This window comes from Anopheles gambiae, chromosome 2 (genome assembly GCF_943734735.2).
Source record: "Anopheles gambiae chromosome 2, idAnoGambNW_F1_1, whole genome shotgun sequence".
NCBI classification, from domain to species: domain Eukaryota; kingdom Metazoa; phylum Arthropoda; class Insecta; order Diptera; family Culicidae; genus Anopheles; species Anopheles gambiae.
This window is the reverse complement of record NC_064601.1, coordinates 118096971-118119312: the sequence shown is the minus strand read 5'-3', so window position 1 is coordinate 118119312 and position 22342 is coordinate 118096971. Positions and strand designations below refer to the sequence as shown.

The following is a 22342-nucleotide window of genomic DNA, read 5'->3' as shown; positions in this document are numbered from 1 at the left end:
AAAAAACATGAAGTAAAATAAAATCTTTGGATTCCTTCACGTGGTGGTCCTTTCAAAACACATACAAGCGAGGGTGTGGGGGTCCATGTTAGTGTTGGGAGATTCAGGATTCGGATAATTCGATGATTCAAAGATTCGATCGGATCGGATCCCGCTTGTAGGATTTGAATTCCTTAAAGATTCCTTTGAGATTTGATTTGATTCCTTTGGGATTTGTTGTTTGATTTGATGTTAGTGTTGGGAGATTCAGGATTCGGATGATTCGATGATTCAAAGATTCGATCGGATCGGATCCCGCTTGTAGGATTTGAATTCCTTAAAGATTCCTTTGAGATTTGATTTGATTCCTTTGGGATTTGATTACGATTCGATTGGGATTGGGATTTGTTTGGGATTCGATTGGGATTCTGATTGCGATTGGGATTCTGATTCGATTGGAAATCGGAATAGGATTGGGATTGCGATTCGATTGAGATTGAGCAATAAAGGTCCACGGGATTGCGATTCGATAGGGGTTCTGATGGGGATTTCGATTGCGATTGGAATTGGGATTGCGATTGAATTTAAAGGCTGTCCCAGGGATACGCTATTACAGGGTTTCCCACGATTTATTGGTCAGTTCCCATGATTTTTTGGTGCGTTCCTACAATTTTTTGGTCGTATCCCATAGATTTTTGGTTCGTTCCCATAATTTATTGGTGTTTTCTGAATGGATGTCAATACAATTGTACAATGTCAATACAAAAATTCTGGGAAACTGCCAAAAAATCGTGGGAAATCCTGTAATGGGAGTGGAGAGAAACCACGTACTATATCTCTAATTTCGGAAATCGAATCACGCAGTTTTCAGTCAAAATATAGCAAATGTCCGTGTTATGTAGCATTTAATGAGAAGTTATAGTCACTAAATAAATTATTTTATTTGACATTGAATAAAGGTCCACGTCGGGGACCTCTACTATTTATGATGTAAGTACTGCAAAGATAAATAATTTGTAGTAAAACAGAATGATCTCTTATTCCACCTTTAACTAATTCACCCCCCCCCCCTGCTGCAAACTAGAATAAAACGCTATACCACATTGGGATTGGGATTCAAAGATTCGAGTCCCATCCAGGATTGGGATTCGAAGATTCCAATCCCTTCTGAGATTCATTTTTCCCACTACTACACGACATCGAACATGAAAACTGTATGGGTTTTGACATGTTCGATTTGTTGGTAGCCAAATCGAACATGTCAAATCCCATACATTTTTCATGTTCATCCGGCTGTGTTTTCGAGCCACTTTGTTGAAATTGTGTTTCGGAGCCTTTAAACAAACTCGTTTAATAAATTAGAACATATTTTAAAAAGGTGAATCAGTATTTTATTTAGTTAATATGGATTAACACGGTGTTGGAAGATGTGTTGAGCTTCATATTTAAACAATACTTACATTATATCCATACAACGATCTCAACATGGCAACAATATACTATCCATTTATTTATTCATTTATTGGACGTCCTGCAGATTTTACAAATTTTAACGGTAGTTCACAATCAACATGAAACAAAGAACAACGAAAATGCAGGCTAACCATTTTATATTAAGAATAACCAAGAAAGATCCATAAATAAGCCAAACATGGACTATAGATAATGTAACGCATAAAAAGTATAAGGATCAAGAAAAAAACCCTAACGCTCAAATATCAAACTTTCTAGCATAGTCCATTAAGGCTAAACAAATTTCAACGTGTGGCGATATATAGTAGAGTACGATGATCATAGAATCTAGAACATATATGTGCAATAGTCAAAGCACATAATATCATTCCACACTTTATAACACCCTTTAAGATATAAAATCTATTGCTTAGTAGTATTTACTATTTTACTAGAAATTATTCTGTCGTATAAAATTATTCCATAATTACAACACATTTTTTGTTAACAATCTGTGAATATCGTTGGTTAAGGATAATTCATTTTGAAAATGAATATTAAAATATATTTACAGGGCTTCACCAATACAGATTGCATAATATCCACATCTTCTTGATTGATATTCATCATAGTAAGCTATACTTTAACAATTGCGCAACAGATGTACAACGAATTAACCAATACAATAACTTATGGAGTAAGTTCGTCTGTTTCTTTAATCACAGAATTCTTTTCAATTGTTTCCCGCCTTAAAATCATCTCTTGAATGTGCTGGAAAATAAATTAAGTAAATATAATTACTGTTAGTTAAGCACCAACCGTTAAACTACAACCATACTTCTTGATTTTGGATCATAAAAATTCTGTGTTGAATTGTTGGTGCAAGTTGGCAGCTGTTTTGTTCCAAATCATCCAACGAAGCACGACGTAAAAGCTAAAATTTCAAAACATAGGGAGTACACAACATAGTTTTTTTGTTGTAATTGTTGAATGTGTATGCATACTTTACATACCTTTCCTCGATTGTTACAAATATGTTCCATTTTCGGCAATGTTACTGACGATTTCCGTCTAATTGGAGTGGGGCCATCCAACTCTAGATTTTCAAGCATTTGTACCATACTGTGACGTCTTGACAGAGTTACAAGGGACTGGCGATGTTTAGTGTGATGAGTTTTTCCCAAACGTACATCGATGGCTTTGAAATGATTCTGAATGGCTAACCCAAGTTCTGGTGCAGCATCGTCATCCATGAGCACGCGGCATTCTTTGAACATGTTGTACCCATCACATCCTCCGTATATGTAGCTTTTAACGCATAGCGTATATGTTTGTTCTAGATTTAACCATTCGTCGCCAAGTCGAATTAATTTCGGTTCTACTCGCTCGCCAGCCTTTTTTGTAGGATCAAAGACGAATGACATTCCGGCTATCTGAGGAAATCTTCCTTCCAATTTAGGATACGTTGACACCGAATTTTCAAGCGCTTGATGTAAAATTTTTCCCGTAACTTCCAGCACAATCAATGGGTCTTGCATCGGAATGATGTTGATCAAATCACGCATAGTAAACGGTCCAGCCGGATGAATTTGATCGGAACGGAACGTACCAGAATTGATGATAACACAGTCAGCTCCGGTGGCTGCCAGAGCCACATCACAAATCCAATTTCCAAGATTGGTCTCAGATGTACGAATAGCAGAAAACCTTCCATCCAATTCCACAGCAAACGTTCCAAGCACTTCGTCCATTTTGGATTCAATAGTTTCAGAATATTTTTTCAGTTCATTTTTCAGCTCGGAATCTTCCGAATATTTTGTGGAGTTCACATCTACTTTCTCCACATTTATGTTAATTTTGCCATTCTGATTGCGATTTAAGCTTATACCGATTTTTGAAAATTGTCTAAAATCTGTACCAGATTTTATTACATGAGTATCGTCAATCTACAAAGATGAAACAAATAAAATTCATTGACTGTCGTGCAGGTTTTGTTTTTAATGATGCGCCGACATACGTTTAATATTTCATATACATGATCATGTCCACCTAAGATTAGATCTATATGTCCACTATGTTTGGCCAACTCGATGTCATTAGGTGTACGCATATGCGTTAAAGCTATAATAATATCGCATCCCTGCAATAATAGAGCATATCTATTAAATTGTATGTAACATAGTATTTAGCTTAAAACAGCAAATCCTGGATAAAAGAAATTCAAATGGAAAATAGTTGAAATCATAAAATTTACATATGGTAAATAAATATATCAGTTTTCAAACTCTCTCTTTTCTTTGTTTTGATTTAAAGAGGAACGTTACTCCTTTCTAAAATGATTTTGAATGTATTGTACATTACCGAGTTTTCCAGGATTCACTGTAATTCGTTGGTTTAACAATAAGTGAAAAATTACCTGATTGTGCAGTTCATCTGCTAGTTGATTTCCAGCCTTAATAAAATCAATATAAGTTACTTCGTTTGGATCAATCGTAGGAAGTGTATCAAGCCATTCCTTTTCCACTAAACCAATCAGTCCCACTTTCACCTCATTGTGATGCATAATGTGTGTAATTTTACCACCACCTAACGGCCGTCCGGTTTCATTATCAACTACATTGGACATCAACCATGGAAAATTTGTCTTTTCAACCCATTCGTTTAAAATATCCAAGCCATGATCTGTAAAAGAAAATAATGAGAAAATAATGCACAATATGTTGAATGAATAGTATGGATGGCTGTTGTTTCAATTATTACCAAAGTCATGGTTTCCAAACACCGCACAATGAGTTCCAACAGTATTCAATACAGGAATCATCTGTTCGCCCTTTGTAAAGGTACTTAGCATGCTAGGTGAAAACGCATCACCACTAAACAAGACAAGAGGATTTAGGTGACTAAAGGATCTAACCGCCGTGCAAAAACGTGCAGCTCCACCAATTGGTTCGGATTTGCTGTTGGCATCGATATTATACACATCGTTATAATGAATGAGAGTTAATTTATCCACTGCTCCCGTCATGCTGCCAGAATTCCGATCGTTTGCTTGCCGAATAAGAGTTGTTGTGTGAAGATGTAACAAATTAGGCGTATTATTCTGAATTTGCGAGACGGCCCGCTTCCCAGCTTCTCTTACTTCTACGGAAGCCTAAAAATACATAAAATAAGGAATAATGTTATACTTCAGTTATTTCAACATTCCACGTGTATTTTTGGTAATGTATTCGTTTGCATACAAGGGCTCTACTAAATCATAACATATAGACGAACACACACACAAATATATTACATTAATGTTACAGTAAATATCGTGCGTTGCCATCCATGCTGGTCTAGGGTTTATGATTTTTACGATGGTTCACATAAGAAATTTCAAAAGTAATCATTAATTTGTTGAAAAAGAGCCACAACATTTCACGATTAGTATATACATGATTCGTTAACTTGAATAACTATTAAATTAATCAACACTCAAGTTACTAATATCATTGTCTTGATACGTATATAGCAAGATACAATAGAAGAAAAAACACTGTGATTGACTAAGAACAACGGATACACGAAGATATACACGTGTTTTGATAAACAACACCTGTTTAAGCCATCCGACAACGTGTTTTAATCCCTGAGAAACCTCCGCTGTGGTTTCAGTGTTTGTGGTGCCATTTTCGACTAGATCGCCCCATTTTGAACGTAATGTAGCTTTCGATGAAAACCCAGCCATTTTTATTCCTTTATAGTGCTGAAATCGAAACGTTGAACGCTGTAGATATACGAACGTACGCACCCTGAGCAACATAGAATGAATAATATAATATAATATAAATCATAGTGATTGTAGAGACTATCAGCATAATTTACATCGACGTTTGAGGAAAAAATTAAATGTCTAAACATGTATGTAGTTCGAAGACCTTTATGACGATTAAGCGACAGTTGTTGGACGGAAATTATTTTTATCAAATGGTCACTGGTTTAGCTTTTCTCGTTACATACAATCGAACGAACAAGTGTGGGTTTTGGGGCTTACGTTATACACCACGATTGTATCTCACGTACAAGGCCTTATCCTTGAAATTGACCTACGTTCGCCCATGTGAGAGCAGCACGGTAATGGTTCGCAATCGAAAAAGTGTTACTGTTCTTATAGTTTTGTAACACAGATTTTGCGAAATAAACTGAACTGAACGGAATAAACTTATTTCAAACAATCACTTGAACACAAAATACACTCTTGATTGCTACGCACGATATCTGTATTGATATTTTCAGCACCATCTTCGTATAAATCCACATTTCGTAACAATGTATCACCAATTTATCACCCTTAAATAGCACTTATGAAAATAAACGCTCCTTTAGGTATCGCACTCATTTACCTTAATTTCACACTGGTAATAACGATCTAGACAACCGCTAACATTATCTACGTTAAACTATTCGGAAGTATGCGAAACAATTGTCCATGTCAAAGCGGATCCGAATAGAATTCGCAAGTAAACCACGACAACGTTTACGCATGCGCTCAACATAAATTTGTGCTCTGTGGCTCGACTCTATCACGCACACAACGTTACATGACAGCATGCTCCCATACCTGGTGACGTAACTAAACATACTTATCAAGAATCAGATTATCCATGCGTCGTACAGTCAATGCCAAACAAGTGTCTTCCTTTCATCATTCCATTCCAGTTTATAATACTATCAAGTCATAATTAAATTTTATTGTTTATAATAACTATTTACAAAAAAAAACGTTTAAGAAAAGCGATTTAAAATATACAAACATAAATTTTATTTTACTTTCATAAGTATCTAATTTAACTTTTTACCGATAAATTAGCGTAGATTTCTTTGGTAGAGTTGCAATCGCCTATCTTATCCATGTTTACTCTTTCTCAGTACTCACACATTAGCCACGTCACTATGTGTTGAGATTGTCTTATCTTTTTCGTCAAACTCAATTATCTTCTAAGCTAAAATAAGCGTTTCGAATAAGCATACATTATGTATTCCATATGTCGATACCATAGCATTGTTTTGAGTTTTTCCATAGCTTATCGACATGCTCGTCGGGAGTTCAAACCTCGAGTGGAACAGGTACCTTATACGTTGGTAGGGTGTTTATAGGACTTCTAAAGTGTGTACACCAATAAATCACAGATCACACTAAACTCAAAAGTGATTTTGTCCACTTGTAACCCTGTCAAAGGTTGTCTCGCCAAAAAAGAAGAACAACAATCATTACACAGTTTACATCAATAACTGTAAGAAACGGCAAGATAGTTAATGACATACAATGGATTGAAATGTATGCCACCAATAATATCAAAGGTCTATTATATACGTTCAACCGAGTTTAACGAGATAAGGCAATATTGAAAATACGCTTGAAGCTTAATAAAGTTAAATTAAGTAAATTGATTAAAATAATGTCCAGGACTATATTGCTTAATGTACATCCATGTTGTACGTCACGCAAACAAAAACACTTTTTTAAGATAAACCCTATAGCCAGCCTACGACTCCTTATGGTTTGTACTTTTGCTTTGATATGAACCACGTAGGACATTTTTTGTTTGCTTCTACAACTGCCTATCTAATGTTACTTCTGCAATGACCCGATAGATACTGGATGCACAACATTATTTCCAATGGAATGGCATAAAGCACCCATCCGAAAATTCACCTCCTTATGGATGTATTAAACAAAATTAAAATCACCCTTTATATTGACCACCTATTTCCTATTAGAATAGAAAGGTTCGACCTTGTTTTCCCCACCAAGCAACTTTTGGCGTATATTTTCTTGCGCTTCACTTTTCTTTAGAAGTTGTCCGTTTCTTTAAACACACAGTCCATCACACAAACACCGTCCACGTTTTAGCGAATGCATTCATGACAATTAAATATGCATGTACAGTGAATGCAAACTAATTCGATGAACTCTTCTTTACCAACTGAACATCGAAAATAATGTTTTCAACTAACGCAAAATTTCAGATACTTTTAGCGCATGCTCAACAAAAGCAACTATTACATTAACTGACATGATTCTTCTGACATTTTGTATTGTGTCATGTTGCTGCCTGAAATAATTCAACTTTTGAATGTACAACAGCATTGATAGATATTAAAAGCGTTTTTGTAGACTTTCGTTTATTGCTCCATCTTACTGTTGACTTTTTCGAGGAAATTATATGTCGAGTTTAAATAGTTATTTCATTTTATATCAAACTATTAATTATTAAGGAATTTTTCCCGGTGTCATACAGTTTCCCTGATAACCGGATAACGTTATTGAAACGAATTCATTAATTCAGCATCTTCTAAACGAATACAGCCGAGTTTAATGCCAAAAGTAATCCTGAAAAAAACCAAAACAAGCATTCATCAGTTCCCTGTTTATCACAGGTTTGATGAAAAGTTTTATTTGTTTTTTACCAGCTTGGTTGCACATTAAGCGGACGAAAGGACGTGTCCCTGGACTTAGACGTTCGATGATCTCATAAATTTCGTTTAATTTATGGCTGGTGGCCCGTACTTCAGCAACAATTACATCGCACTCTTACCCACTAGTCAAATTTGGAGGATTACCCTTCATACCGACCAAACAATGTTCCTTTCAACGGGTTAGCCAATCGCCATTACGTCCTGTTCGTATGATGCGTTGCAATTGGTTTATTTTTTCCCATATCAGTTCGTTAATACATTCATAGCACCATAATTTTAAACATTCATGACCCAACTCCATAGCTCACCCAGTAACCCACAGGAAAATTAATCCATCGTCTTGCAGGGCTTGAAGACCAATCAACAATATGACGTTTAGATCCAGCAATGTGTTCGTTTGTTGTTTCAAACTTGATTGGCACCGTATTCGGTGTCTGGTCTACATATGTATCTAACTCGTAGTGAACATACTTGCAACTATCCACATAAAAACAAATGTTCAAGAAGCTACAATCTCCCAATGTCATCCGTGTGGTTTTGGATATTTTTTAATGTAACTTATTGCATTGATATTTCGTTTTAGTATCTTTCATTTCCAATTCTGGTTAGGCAGATGCTACTTCTTATGCGTCTGCGTCTGTTTTGTTGGATTCATCTTTCATTGGTACGGTAGTTCCTGGTGTGAGCTCAGTAGCGGTTCCTGGACCGGCATAGGTTCATTATCAGGTCTAGAACCGGCATGATGTCAAGATCAGTCCCTGGACCAGTATGGGTACTGTATCGGTTTCAGGATCGGTATGGGTTTCATTTTGGTTTTAGGTTTCTTAAGGCAGTGCTCTCTAACCTTTTTAGGATTGCGGACCACTTGGCTTTGAAAAAACATATGAAGCGGCCCAAATCTATTGAGGGGATACATTTTATACACGTAGTTTAAAGTTTTTAATAAAACTGGAATGAAAATTTAATCTTAAATGTGGAAAATCCAAAGGTTGGAGACCACTGTCTTAAGAGGTTGTCATCAGTTTCTGATTATAAATGGGTTTCGAGGTCAATTCCAGGTCATTCCGGCGTATGCCTTAAAGTTCTTGTGATTGGCAAAACATCATTAAAATAGTAACTTAATCATTATAAGTAAAGATGAAGCAACCGATGTTCCAAATAATACAATTATTTGTGCTATCCGACGCTACAACCGCTTTGCGGTCTTGGCCTTTGTCTGCCAATCCGTTATCCCGGCCTTAACGGCAGACGTCTCCATGCCATCCTTCGGCGGTTTCGGCAGGTTTGTTCGAAATAATACCCTTTTTTATTCAGGTAAAACGGTCCAAAAAAGGCCGTATTCCTCAAATAATACACTTAAATGTTTTTTTGAAATAAATTAATGAATAAATGAATTAATTCAAAATGCAATAATGCAGTAAAAAAAATTCTTTCAATAATAACTTTCTTGCATAGTTATTTGTCTAATCACTATTTTGCACTGTTCTTACATCATTTTGAAATTTGATGATCCATTAAAACTATAAAATATGATAATAGGATTCCTTCGACAGTTTGTTCCCGAGATACGCAATTTATGCGTTCCCGAGGCATCCGCGTAAGTCGAATATTACATTTTTCAATCAAAATAATTCGAGAAATGGGTATTATGGATGATTTTTGGCACTTTTATATACTTCATGATTTATTTAATAAGATTCGTGTACAACGTTTGTCTGTTTTCCACTTTAATGCATTTTTTTCATTTTAGCAAAAAAGTTTTCCATTTGACAATTCTTGTAGCAAATGGTACTGTTTTCATACATGACCTGTCAAATTTAGAAATCCGCGTAACTCGGGAACGTACTGTATTTTCGTTTATAAAAATTAATCTAATCAACTAGTTAATACAAAGTTTATTTACAATATTCTACCGCGGTTACAGGCACGAAGTATATTAACATTTATAAAGGACACTTCCTTATCAGTTACATCAATGGCACGATGGCTAGTGAACATCTGTACGATCCGTTGTTTCACAAATAAACGTCACTACCAATCATTATTCTGCTACGTTTTAAGTAAGTAGAAAAAAATTATGTTTAAATTATAACATTCAATACACTAATACTGCACACTTAATGAACAAATAAATCATAAACTTACTTTTCTATTTTACCACTGATTGAAATTTTTAAACAGGAATAAGTTCCAATCAAAAATGAACTCCTGTATCAGTATTTGTGATCAAATATTTAATGTTGGGTTAATAACTCACATATATGTATATATAGTTGATTATATTTTAAACAATTTTTTCATATTCTATTATTTAATTTTCATATTCTAATTGACTCTGAATGTGCCTATGTTTGAGTATAGAAAAAAAAAGTTGATGTATCATGCTATTTGTACATGCAAATTAAAAAGCACTCTTAAGATTAAAAATAACAGTTAGATTATCCTATTCGTCTTGTCATACGTGACATATCTATAGCTAATTAAATATAGTGTCATCATACTACTACTTCGCCATCCGGGGTAATTTTTATTGTTTCGTCAGAGCTAGCCAGTTTAAGTAAAGTTTTTTTAATTCTTAGCGCTGGTAATCGAACATTGGGGTTCATATGCCAACATTCACGCATCAGCTTTGACATACTAGCGAGAAACTGTCGAAAAATATAAAGATTAGATTTTTACTAGACTTTACATTACATTTACTCATTCTATTTTTTCATTACTTACCGGATCAGATGTCCAACGATTTTGTACGGATGGTCTATAATTGTCAACACACACAACTTTGCGCATTTCTTCAAAACTAGGATCTGATGAAACGTAGTCGAAGTATGGAACTTTATACTCTTCTGCAATGCCACAAGAGATAGTGCGGCGACATACTTCCCAAAATATTAAACCAATTGCGTAAATGTCAGCTTTCCTTAAGGCATCGAAACATTCCATGCTGATACTACAATTGAAAGCAAAATTAAAAAACAACAATCTATGCAACATCTATCATTCTCATTTAAACCTTTCGTACCTTTCGTCTAGAACTTCCGGAGCCATATAGCGCTTTGTTCCGACACGAGCGGTGTTACCTATATCAATTTTATTAGTTGTTTGACTGTGCATTACGGCCAGGCCAAAATCCGCAATGACACATGTACCATTTGCTCGAATTAGAATATTTTTTGTCTTTAAATCACGATGCGCGATAGCCGGTTTACCCTTAAATTTTCCAAGAAAATGTAAATTATAATTAAGAATAGGAATCAAATTTAAAGATGAGTTCACAAACCTCAGTTCCAAAAATTTCAGTGTGTAAATGTACCATCCCATTGGCAATAGAGAGGCAAATGGTTATCATTTGATGTGTGGAAATTGCAGTACGATTTAAGTAATCAAAAAGAGATCCTTGAGGATAATAGTGCGTTATAAGCCATAACTGCGTACAAGAATTTCTAGAAGTCATGTCTGAACCAACGTACCCCAAGATGTTTTCATGTCTCAACAAAACGGTGCTAAAACTCATAAATCGTTAAGTTTATCATATTTGGTATTATAATAACAACTTACCCATAAATTTCTGTTTCTCGCTTCCACGAATCCTCATCGCGACTGAAGAATATCTTTACTGCTACACTTTCGCCGTGCCAAATGCCACGCCAGACTTCTCCATAACGTCCACGACCGATGCATTCACAAAGTGACACTTGCTTAGCAAGAGTACGTTGTATAAGTAAAGGGAGTCCGCTACCAGACCCAGATGTAACAGAGTGTTGTAAATATTCCTATTAATCAATGAAAAAAAAAAAAAATATTCGACGAACAGATACTAGAATGGAATTATCAATGTGCAACATACTCGCAACGTGCTATCTCCTGCACTGGTGGCGCGTAATACATCATCATTTGTATAATAAGTTTCAGCATCGTATTTCGTACGGCAAGCGCTCATTCGTTTCTTGTGTGCTCGACGCATCCAATAGATCACGGTAACAGCGAGTAAAACAACTGTACCAAAAGGTATTAGAATTGCTGCCGCCATCTTCAGCGCGAAGGGATCCGCATCTTGTTCTGTATTAGAAACTGTAATAGACAAATGATAACTTTTTGCTATAAGTTTTTCCTACTCAAGTAGAATAGGAATGTTTACCTCTCATCGGTGGGAGCTCTGGAAAAGATCCATTATTACAATAATCTCCCGTGCAGCACTCAATATTATACATTCCAGTGCTAGAAACATGACGTTTTTTAGGTCCTCCACTATCGCCAGTGTTAGGTTTTTGATTTTGACTACAATACAAAGGCAGCTGCTCATGTTCAGTAGTGCATCCTCGTTGTACATTTTCATTTCCTTCTGGGTCGCGGGTTCGTGATTTCCAGCACTGAATAGCATTTTGACAATAGTGTGCATGAATCGCCGTATCTGCGCAGTCTGGAGGTTCGCAAGAATAACATTTGTATCTGAAATAAAAACAAAATGTTTCAATTTTTAACTATTCCGATTTTGACTTAGGAGAATATAGTAAAACAAACTAAAGCATTATTTTATCGCACGAATGAACACATGTCTCTTCTTATAATGGATATTAAAACAAAAGTCACAGCAAACTTAACACAATGTTCATAATACAAAATAAAGCATGTATTTTTACTTTGCAGCTTCGGTTACCTTCTTTTTATCCGGTTTTTTGACTTTGAATGTCTCCTATGAAGGACCAATGTAGCAATAGTCCAGAACACACACACATATACCATATAGTAATTATTTAAAGGATTAGTTAATAACATACATCATGTTTTAGTCATGGACATTATAGAAAATACATGATTGAGCTTTTCACACGCTAACCACTATATTTATGTTATTTACTTACCTAGGATGTGCTAATATACCATTGGCATGAATAGGTAAGTTACGATTTTCCTGAACAGATTCAATTTCCATGTCGTTATCATCCATCTCGTCCAACAGTTTGCCATCCAAATCACCTGAAGTAGCGTAGAAAATAATAAATAAAATAAATTATCTATATGCAGAGCAGATTTAGTGCGACAAATACCTGAGGAGGTAATTGTTAACATTATATATTTATGGAAACAACAATGGCATCGTCACTGAACCATTTAATGAGACGCCAGCAACAAATAAGTTTTCTCAATATTACATACATAAATGAGAAGCACTCACGATTCAACGAGGCAAGATCCGATACAGTCTGGTTAAGACTATCGTCTTTCGATCGCTGTTCCACCATTGGCTATCGCTTGTAGTTTTCCTTATTATTTCTTCTATTCGTTCCGTACTCATCTTACGCACTTTAAAGGCTCTGCTATATTCGTCACCCTTTCGTTATCGTTTATCCGGGCAAGCTACTTCTTGCGCACATACAATTCTGTTAGTAATTTTCTAAACAGTAAACAGCATCCTCGCCGGATCTCTTCGCAAAATCTAACATTGGTACCAATTTGCCCTTCGTTAAAGTGAACCCCTTGTTTTTCTGCATGTCCATTAAGTGTTCAAGCAGATAGATTTTGTAAAACGCCATAATACTTTTCGACACACTGTACAACACTGTAGTCCACATATTTGTTCTACACCTGACACATATTTCATACATTTCCATAAGTGTTTATACTCACCTTTGCATATATTTAAAGTTAACACGAAAAATACAAGCCCACGAGCCAACACCATTTTTGCTTATATTTTCTTCACAGCTATGGAGTTTTGCTTGTGTTCAATCAAATACCCGTACAACATGGCGAGGGTTTTTGACGTTCGAATATCGCTGCATCTCGCTCATTTTTTCTACCCTTCCTTTTCTTGTCTACAGTGCTCGTTTCGAAGTGAGCTTTTGTGCCCCCCTCTCCCACTTCACTTTAAAGACCTCGTACTCCTTTGTCCATATGCCTTTCGTTGTGTTACAATTTACGCGCATCATATACCGAGGTGTGTATTGTCGTGATTTGTCGTGCCGTCTTTTTCGCGCATGTGGACGCTTGAAAAAAGATAAACAAACTCTGTGGTTGCTGTGAATGAGGAGTGAACAATTTGTCTTGCTTTTTGCCCTTTTTCATGTCCTTTTTATATTGAAAACTGTACATAAATGGTCACCCCCTCATCTACTGCTAATATGGCGCACACATGGAATGATGGAGCCCTGAAGGGAGGGTGGGAGGTGGGAAGTGGAGTATATTTATTTTTTTGCCATTTAATTTTGTCCACCAACACAATCGCATAAAAGCACGAGCTTTTCAGCGGCCATCTTGAACCCTCAAAAACCCTCACAACGACTTTCAAAAACGCTCGCCAGCGAAGAAAAATCGCAACGATTTAGAGCGTTGGCGAGCTCGCAAAACCGGGTTTTTGGTCTGCGGTCATTCAATTTACAGCTTCTAGTTCAATACTTTATACATCACGGCTAATCTCGCGGAGAGCCTGGAAAAAATTGTTAAAAAATAAATATTGTTTCCACACTATCAGTACAGCGGCTGGCATCAAGCAATGGAGCTCTAGCAGTAGCAAAACTAGTATCAAAAAATAAATCGCAACCTTTTTAGAAGATTAACTGAAACAACCATTGGACAGCTGTATTGTTCACGAACGACAGTGCCATCCCATGCCTCATAGAACCTACGACAACGTTTAATAATAATCCAAGCAGCGGAAATGTTACGTCGGATGCAGCACTTTTCAAAAAACGTTTTACTGAAACGAAGGGTCAGTACATGGTCTCCCTTGACCACTGCATTTAACACTCGTCCGGAGAAAAGGATTAATTTTACCAAAAATGAAGTGGTTTGTATGCGTTTGCGGTCCGGTTCTGGGACAGCTAATATATAACTTTGTTGTATCTTGTAGGGTCTTTTTGGAAAACCGGAACTTACTTCGCATGAAGGGTTTTATGTACTCAAGGAAAAGGCTATCTTTAAAACGGACGATCTTATTGAGGAAGCTACTTCATCCAATCGTTCACGCAAAATGGTTGTTATCTTCGACGAGCTCTCCGACACCTTGTGCAAAGTGGCTGACCTGTCAGAATTCATAAGACTAGCTCACCCAGCATCAAATTATTGCTCGGCTGCTGAAGACGCGTGCATCACGATAAGCGGCATTGTAGAAAAGCTGAACACACATAAGAAGCTATTCAACGCTTTGAAAAGTGTTGTTGACAACGGAGACCAGTTTGAGACAAGCGATGTCGATAAACATGTGGCCAGGCTTTTCCTGTTTGATTTTGAACAAAGTGGTATTCACTTAGAAGAAGAGGCTCGTCAGCGGGTGGTGTTTCTAAATGATTGTATCCTTCAGCTTGGTCAACGTTTCATGGCCGGAGCGGTTCATCCCAGAAGCATTTCAAAAAATATCCTCCCGGCAGCTGTTTTGCCTTTGTGAGTGTTCCTTGCATTGCTTTGGCAGAAAGATACAAATAATTCATTTTATTATTGTTCACAGCTTTGCATCGGATGGTGAAAATATCCTCGTATCCGGACTTTATGCCGATTCTGCTAACAGTGTGGCTCGTGAATCGGCATATCGCCTATTCCTTTACCCAGACGAACAGCAGGAGCGACTTTTGGCGGAGATGCTTAAATGCCGCAACGAGCTAGCAACCGTTTGCGGATTTCCAACCTATGCTCATCGAGCGCTTAAAGCAAGCACTGTAGAAACACCAGAAATGGTCGATATGTTTTTGGATTCGCTGAACGAACAATTGCAGCCTCGTGCGGCAAATGATTTTGCAATTATGCAGAAAATGAAATCTTTAGAATGTGGTGCTAATGTTCCGCTAGCGGCTTGGGACACTCCGTACTTCACATCCTCACTAAAACGCAAACATCTGCAGGCCAGTGCGTCAGAGTTTTCACCATATTTCAGTCTAGGGGCATGTATGGAAGGATTAAATCTTTTGATGAATAGTCTGTTTGGGATTTCTCTAAGAAATACTGAAATGGAGCCGGGTGAATCGTGGTTTCATGATATATACAAACTTGCTGTTGAACATGAAACGGAGGGTTTGCTCGGTCACATTTATTGTGATTTCTTTGAACGACAAGGAAAACCGAACCAAGATTGTCATTTCACAATTCAAGGAGGCAAAGTAATGCCGGACGGAAGTTTTCAAAATCCAATTGTTGTCGTTATGTTGAATCTTTCGCAACCCCGCTGGTCAGGGCCGACGCTGTTGACTCCCTCCATGGTGGACAACCTATTTCATGAGATGGGGCATGCCATGCATTCGATGCTTGCACGGACGGAATTTCAACATGTGACAGGTACAAGGTGCAGCACAGACTTTGCAGAAGTTCCCTCAGTGTTAATGGAATATTTTGCCAATGATCCACGCGTGTTACGGTCGTTCGCTAAACATTTTCAAACGCAAGAACCCATGCCAGAAAGCATGTTAGAACGTCTATGCACATCCAAACATTTGTTCGCTTCAAGTGAGATGCAGTTGCAAGTTTTTTATTCCGCTTTGGATCAAGTTTACCATGGAAATCATGATATGCATGCCGAAAACACAACTCAGACGTTACAAAGAGTGCAAGAAAAGTATTACGGCCTTCCCTATGTCGAAAATACAGCATGGCAGCTGCGCTTTTCACACCTGGTTGGATACGGTGCGAAGTATTATTCTTACCTTATTTCACGTGCAATTGCTTCCTGGATATGGCAAACATACTTTGAACGGGATCCATTCAGTCGAACCGAAGGAGAGAAATATCGTCGAGGTTGTCTGGCATACGGTGGCGGCATTCCTAGTCGTTTGTTAGTATCCAATTTCTTAGGACGTGAAATCACTCCCACGAATTTAACCTCGAGTCTGATTAGTGAGATAGATACATTTAACGAGCGTCTGAAGCACGTAGACGACTACTTCAGATAGTCTAATTTGTTTGAAACTGGTGTTTAAATTAGTAATGTGCGAATAGCAAACCAAGGGAATGAGAGCAAACATAAAATCGCGAGTTAAAACTATTTAGTAAAAAATCTTTTTTTAACACATCTGAACATTAAACGGCCATAAACGTTATTCATTATGAGCGAGAGAAGCGTAAACGTATGCCTTCAACTGAAAATGGTAAACCCCAAATGCTTATAATTACCTTATTGTTAAATTACTGTGGGTTATTTTCTCATTTGAATCATCTTGCGTTGGTTCATAACAACATACTTTGAAATGTTGTCCAATTATTATTACATATACGATCTTCGCAGATTTATTACAAAATGTACATGCGGATGTTTAAAATCAAAGAGCAGTTCAAGTCTAATGCCTTTTTCAGTAGGTTGCGATGAACATTACTTTTTGCTTATCTTTTAATCGAATGAATTTAAACAGAAACTCGAAAATTCTTTAAATTCATTTCATTAGTGATAAAAAAAGTCTACTACAAAAGAATGCTTCTCAATGTGTATGTTGTTTCTTCATTTTTGTGACGAATCCTTGGATATCCCTATAGTTCGCAGTTGTTTTTGTTTTTAAAAAAAAGATATTTTCACAAACACCTGCTCAATTTTACAATTTATAAAGTAAAACGTATTTTTTAGAGTAAACGAAAGGAATTAGGCAACGTAATTATACTGGTTTTGGTTATCCTTATCACGTTCCATATAATCTCGATCTATCAATGATTCGATTCGTTTCTTTAAATCGGCCGGCTGAAAAAAAAAGGAATTTGAAAAGGTTACATGATTTGATAAAACATGAATTTGTAAGTGTTCTTAAATTTTACTAAGAAACGATTTTTTTTCTCTTTTTGCTGCTGTTATAGCTACATACTAGGTTAGATTCTTTTATAATAAAACATAGATTGAAATATAAAAACCATAACAACAAAAGAGCTCACCTTAACTGGAAAAGTGAGCTGTTTATATAATTCCGTGATTAACAAGTTGTGACTAAGTGTTTTTCTCATCTTCATAATGCGGACAATTGCTGCGTCAATTTGATATTGTCGGTCTTGATATACACGTTCTTCTGTGGCTTTTTGTTCTTCCGTCTGAAAAAAAAAAGATTTGTTATATTTTGGTTTTTTCTCACTAATATTTTAAATGTTACCGTTTCCTTCATTTGGATTTGATTTATTTTAATCCTAAACAACTTATTGGTGAATTCATTGTTGAACTGAAATTTGTCAGTGTTTTCCACTTCACGACCTTTGGGTATTTTCGTCAAAACACGTGCCTTTCCACAAGCGAGCGATTGTAAGGTGCGTTTCAATTCTCCATTCTGTAAACAATTGGTAAGTATGCAGATTATAGTGAACTTTTGAAAACCAGATGTATAAAGCTACCTCTATATTAACTGCTGCACGAATTTCTTCGAATGTAATAGCAGCATTATAGTTGAACAACAGCAACACTAGTGCCTGAAACAGAGACACTTGCAAATCTTTTGGTCCCTGTAAACAATAAAAAAGAAGACGTTGTGTTATATCAACTATCTATGTATATACCTTTTGTGGTAACTGGTACATTTAGCCCGGATACAGGGCTGCGCAACAAAAATTTAAGGATACTCTTTACTATGAGGTTTACGCTGTAATAATTGGCTTCGAAACCCAATTCAAATCAGGAACGACCCATTAAGAGTACTTTAACCAAAACCAAACCCCTACTGATCCCGAAACCGATACAGTACACATAATAAACCCATACCGGTCATGGATCCAATCAGGAACTTATGTCGGTCTTACTACCTATCATGCACCTACACCGATCCTGAGGCCGATGCTGAACTCATATTGGTCCTGAAACTGATACTGAACCTTTACCAATCCTGAAACAGCTCCCGATCTTATTACGATCCAGGAACTGTTCCTGGACCTGTGTAAGAGCCGGATCGCAACATGAACCTGTTTGGGTTCTGGAACCAATACAGTTCCTGTTCTGGCCCAGTAACTAATTCTGCATGGCTACGAACCATATAAGGCATTATATGTACAGACTACGAATGGCGCATGAATTAACGGAGGAAATCGTGCAGAAATTTTAGCTCAATTTGTATGTAGATAATTAACCTTACCGCATCAAATTGGGCTTTAAGTACGCAATGTCCAAGCGTTGGCTGCCATTGCAGTTTTCGGCCACTGTGTTTTGCTAGGTAGAATTTGTTGAAAATCGATTGATACTGTAATAATTCCTGAGGAAGTGTAACCTCCATGACAGGATAAGTTGGCCAAAATCCCATTGTCAAGATGTTAACAGTTAGATCGATGTTCTGAAGTTCCTTGTGTTCCGAGTTCTGCATGCTCTGAAGACAGAATAAGAAAACACCATCAGAGCCCATGAGAATTTGTGACATAAAAGTAAAAGCCACGTGTTAACTTACCTGTTTAAAAGCAAAATTTATGTCACGACTCAGTTCCATATCCTTGAACATTCCTTCTAGCTTAGATGTGAATCCTCCGCCGCATTCTTGTTTGAGTTTGGATAACATGCTTTTTTCCGCATCAACTGAAGCAGACTTGCCAACTAGCAGGCGTTTGGCCAAATCTTTTTTGTAAAATGCTTCAAACACGTCCTTGCCGTGAATGAACCTAAATTGCACCATTATCTTATCAAGAATCTGTTCTAACTCTTCTTCGGTTGCCTCCTTGTTTCCTGCGCGCAATTTCATATCGACATATTTCGCAATCAATTCTGCCGGTTTATTAGATCGTTGGTTTATGAAGTACTCAAAAGCTTCGCGTAGCGAGTTTCCGAATTTTTCATTCCTTTCGAAGCATGTATTAACAATGTTATCCATTTTGTCTTTATAGTCCAGTAGATCCTGCACCATCGATTTGTCCTTCTCTGGATCTATGACGATGGTTCGTCCCTTCTTTTTTATGTAAGCATTAAAATGTGCACAGAGTTCCGTCGTACCATTTTTGACACGACTGAACAACTTGTAAAGTCGGGTAAGATCACTCAGCCTGTTTTCCTCTAATAGTTGGTCTAAACCTTTTTGCAAAATTCCAGTTACATGTTCATTGATAAGCTGTCTCTCAACGGTTACGATCAGTTGATGCCTTGTACAGCCATCGAGATAGTGTTCTAAGCGTTCTTCTTCTTCGTTCAAACGCTTGTCCACGTGCTGCAAATAATCCGGAACATCAAGCTCTTCCATCTTGGCTTGGCCTTCCGCTTGATACAAATGTTTCGTGGCCATGAGGAACTTTTGCTCGAACGCGTCTCTATAGATTTGCAAATCAGATAGCATTCTTAAAAGGCTCTTTAGTAGAGACCGATCTACCGTGTCACCATGCCGCTCTTTTTCGATCAATATAAGAATTCCTTCGACGGTACGTGCTTGTACTAAGTTGTTCATAGCAATATGATCACGGAAAAGTTCTAGCCCCATTTCCCAAATCGAATGCACTGTTGGATTATTCAAAACGTATATGCGATCAAGATATAGGAAAATGCTACGAATCATGATCATCTGTTGGCAGTGCGATTGCCAATAATCGTTCATTTTCTTTAGATACACCAATTTGTCGCCCGATTCAGACAAAAAAGGTACAATGTTTGCCTTCACATGCTGCTCCACTAGGGCCGTCAGGTTGACGTATAATTGCGAATCCATCTTGTCTTCACACATATGCGATACGGCCTGGCAGAGACATTCTAGCGAGTATTCAATAGGTGTAGACGTCTGAATAGCAATTACTGCTTTGCGTAGCTGATTCCATGTAGTTTCTTCAAAATTTTCCGGAATTGATGGGTAAGCTGAAATCAAACCGGAACGACATTGAGATCCTGACCAAAAATATAAGAGGCTCTTGCGCAGCAGCTCGACGTCTGTAATGTCGATTTACGCAAGGTCATACAAGCGAAAGGAGCAGCACATAATACTTACATTTCATATTTTTAATTATTATTTTTTTAACATCTCCGGGCTTTCCAGTTGCAGTTGTTTTAATAATTGCTCCGTTGATAGGGCTCAGGGCCGAAAAATTGGCCCGTTTTTTATCGTTTTCGGTATGGTGCATTTTCTTAGTTTTACTATTCACTTTCACTGGTGAGGGGTGTTTGTGGTAATTTCTAATAAATGAAACTAGCTGCTAAGTTTTCCTATAAGGCTTATTCTTTTCAGTTAGGCACTTTGTGAAATAACATAACTTTTGAAATAGTGACGTTTTGTGCACCAAAAAAATTTTACTGTGGTATAACGCCACTTAGCGTACGATATATAGCCCTTGTTGTGATGAACTCTTCTCCTATCGTCGCTTTAAATTTTCCAGCGTTTTACTTCTCTTTTTATTATTTCAATTACACAAAGTGATTGAGAGCGTATTTGTATAAAGAATCACTGTTGTTTTCTACTAGTAGTGCCAGAATCAGATGCTGCAGCCTTTAGCTGCGAATTTTTATCATCTAGCAGAAAAGAACACTTCCACTGTGGTTAGAACGCTCAAACGAAGGAAAAAAAAAAACAAAAATGCCCGAATGTCCGCGGCTGCAGCGCAAACACCACAGGTGGCTCTACAACGAAACTACAGCAGAAATGCGTACAAGCATAAAGCAGATCCTTTTTCAGACTATACTTTACACAATGCGGATAACTAGCTGCTCAATATTTTGTGCAAAATTTCCGCTAGAAGATCACACCAAACATTTGCAACACTCGGAAGCTATGTATTTTATTGGTTAACAATTTTGCTGTCGCTCTTGAAAACGTCAATCAAACGTCAATTTCGCGTCATTGCCAGTTTATGTTGTACATTTGAGAGACGAACTCTGCGGAACGGTTGTCTAGTGCTAAGAATTTATTGCACTACATTGCAAAACAGCGGTTACGGTTATGTTTTGTTTATAGACTAAAGCTCGTTCTCTTTTAGCAGTAATGTTTGGGCATGTTATGTTGGTTCTCTGTATTGTTTTATAATTGATATCACAACTAAGTGTTTTTATCGGCCATAAGTAGCCGATAAAATACGTAGCTTCCGAGTGTTGCAAATGTTTGGTGTGATCTTCTAGCGGAAATTTTGCACAAAATATTGAGCAGCTAGCAATAATGGACCACAATTGCGGATATACATAGTACATAAACCATATTTAAACGTGAAAATTTACTTTTAATCCACTCAACTCAGTTGGATATATGTTGCTACTCATAGCAGTTTGTGCGCTGCAGTGTCAAAATGCGCATAATTTTCACGAAGAATATCGCAAATGTGAGTATACGGTTGTAGCACATAACAGAAGAAACAGAGGCGCTGTTTAATGCGTGTGCATATAACAATATGCAAAGTTTAGAGGCGAAGGAGACTCTATGAGGTCTTAAAACAACAACAATATGCAAAGTTACACAATGAATTAATAGTTTCGGAAAAAATAAGTCCCATACAGTTATTGAGGTCTAACAATGAAATCTGTACATTTAATCTATTTAGCAGTTCAACATTTCATTCGATAAATACTACAATGATTTCAGTAACTATAAGCTGTTTCTGTGATTTTGTTCATTTTGGT

General features: G+C 37.0%; 4 protein-coding genes across 20 annotated transcripts; 1 reads left to right on the top strand and 3 right to left on the bottom strand.

Moving 5' to 3' along the window:
* Positions 1–1459: 1459 nt before the first annotated feature.
* Positions 1460–7388, bottom strand: LOC3290417 (trifunctional nucleotide phosphoesterase protein YfkN). 15 transcript variants are annotated; one of them, XM_061650055.1, is made up of 9 exons: positions 6542–7388; positions 6270–6413; positions 5027–5176; positions 4192–4582; positions 3848–4113; positions 3449–3571; positions 2445–3377; positions 2270–2365; positions 1460–2202 (listed from the first exon to the last, which is right to left on the bottom strand). In XM_061650055.1, the coding sequence occupies exons 2-9, from the start codon at positions 6321–6323 to the stop codon at positions 2122–2124; spliced, it is 2094 nt and encodes a 697-aa protein (XP_061506039.1). In that variant the 5' UTR covers positions 6324–6413; positions 6542–7388; the 3' UTR covers positions 1460–2121. The 15 variants fall into 15 exon arrangements, with proteins under 15 accessions (XP_061506039.1, XP_061506040.1, XP_061506041.1 ...); XM_061650056.1 differs by having other exon boundaries at positions 7208–7388; XM_061650057.1 differs by having other exon boundaries at positions 5027–5222; positions 6270–7388.
* A 2382-nt stretch (positions 7389–9770) lies between these two features.
* Positions 9771–13655, bottom strand: LOC1269509 (activin receptor type-1). 3 transcript variants are annotated; one of them, XM_061650072.1, is made up of 10 exons: positions 13067–13487; positions 12753–12867; positions 12548–12583; positions 12029–12339; positions 11738–11961; positions 11449–11663; positions 11171–11393; positions 10913–11100; positions 10615–10840; positions 9771–10538 (listed from the first exon to the last, which is right to left on the bottom strand). In XM_061650072.1, the coding sequence occupies exons 1-10, from the start codon at positions 13131–13133 to the stop codon at positions 10386–10388; spliced, it is 1758 nt and encodes a 585-aa protein (XP_061506056.1). In that variant the 5' UTR covers positions 13134–13487; the 3' UTR covers positions 9771–10385. The 3 variants fall into 3 exon arrangements, with proteins under 3 accessions (XP_061506056.1, XP_308147.4, XP_061506057.1); XM_308147.5 differs by lacking the exons at positions 12548–12583; positions 13067–13487 and adding an exon at positions 13519–13655; XM_061650073.1 differs by lacking the exon at positions 12548–12583 and having other exon boundaries at positions 13067–13483.
* A 606-nt stretch (positions 13656–14261) lies between these two features.
* LOC1269518 (mitochondrial intermediate peptidase) lies at positions 14262–17358 on the top strand. Its single transcript, XM_308148.4, has 3 exons — positions 14262–14677; positions 14741–15270; positions 15335–17358. The coding sequence occupies exons 1-3, from the start codon at positions 14549–14551 to the stop codon at positions 16764–16766; spliced, it is 2091 nt and encodes a 696-aa protein (XP_308148.4). The 5' UTR covers positions 14262–14548; the 3' UTR covers positions 16767–17358.
* On the bottom strand, positions 17072–21541 carry LOC1269506 (cullin-4A). The gene is made up of 7 exons (XM_308149.5): positions 20727–21541; positions 19215–20596; positions 18909–19136; positions 18178–18285; positions 17943–18113; positions 17731–17883; positions 17072–17542 (listed from the first exon to the last, which is right to left on the bottom strand). Exons 1-7 carry the CDS (start codon positions 20857–20859, stop codon positions 17447–17449), a joined length of 2271 nt encoding a protein of 756 aa, XP_308149.4. The 5' UTR covers positions 20860–21541; the 3' UTR covers positions 17072–17446.
* Positions 21542–22342: the final 801 nt, after the last annotated feature.

What these genes read in the sequence shown, in the direction of transcription:
- LOC1269518 (XM_308148.4), top strand. Translation starts at nt 14,549, where the DNA reads ATGTTACGTCGGATGCAGCACTTTTCAAAAAACGTTTTACTGAAACGA. An exon ending in ATTTTACCAAAAATGAAGTG is followed by an intron (nt 14,678 to 14,740) that starts GTTTGTATGCGT and finishes TGTATCTTGTAG; the next exon opens with GGTCTTTTTGGAAAACCGGA. An exon ending in CCGGCAGCTGTTTTGCCTTT is followed by an intron (nt 15,271 to 15,334) that starts GTGAGTGTTCCT and finishes TATTGTTCACAG; the next exon opens with CTTTGCATCGGATGGTGAAA.
- LOC1269506 (XM_308149.5), bottom strand. Translation starts at nt 20,859, where the DNA reads ATGCACCATACCGAAAACGATAAAAAACGGGCCAATTTTTCGGCCCTG. An exon ending in TAAATTTTGCTTTTAAACAG is followed by an intron (nt 19,137 to 19,214) that starts GTAAGTTAACAC and finishes TTCTGTCTTCAG; the next exon opens with AGCATGCAGAACTCGGAACA. An exon ending in AAATCCAAATGAAGGAAACG is followed by an intron (nt 17,884 to 17,942) that starts GTAACATTTAAA and finishes TTTTTTTTTCAG; the next exon opens with ACGGAAGAACAAAAAGCCAC.
- LOC1269509 (XM_061650072.1), bottom strand. Translation starts at nt 13,133, where the DNA reads ATGGTGGAACAGCGATCGAAAGACGATAGTCTTAACCAGACTGTATCG. An exon ending in AAAAACCGGATAAAAAGAAG is followed by an intron (nt 12,340 to 12,547) that starts GTAACCGAAGCT and finishes TTTTTATTTCAG; the next exon opens with ATACAAATGTTATTCTTGCG. An exon ending in CAGGAGATAGCACGTTGCGA is followed by an intron (nt 11,664 to 11,737) that starts GTATGTTGCACA and finishes ATTGATTAATAG; the next exon opens with GAATATTTACAACACTCTGT.
- LOC3290417 (XM_061650054.1), bottom strand. Translation starts at nt 6,323, where the DNA reads ATGGATAAGATAGGCGATTGCAACTCTACCAAAGAAATCTACGCTAAT. An exon ending in GTTTGGAAACCATGACTTTG is followed by an intron (nt 4,114 to 4,191) that starts GTAATAATTGAA and finishes TTTCTTTTACAG; the next exon opens with ATCATGGCTTGGATATTTTA. An exon ending in CAGATGAACTGCACAATCAG is followed by an intron (nt 3,572 to 3,847) that starts GTAATTTTTCAC and finishes CTATTATTGCAG; the next exon opens with GGATGCGATATTATTATAGC.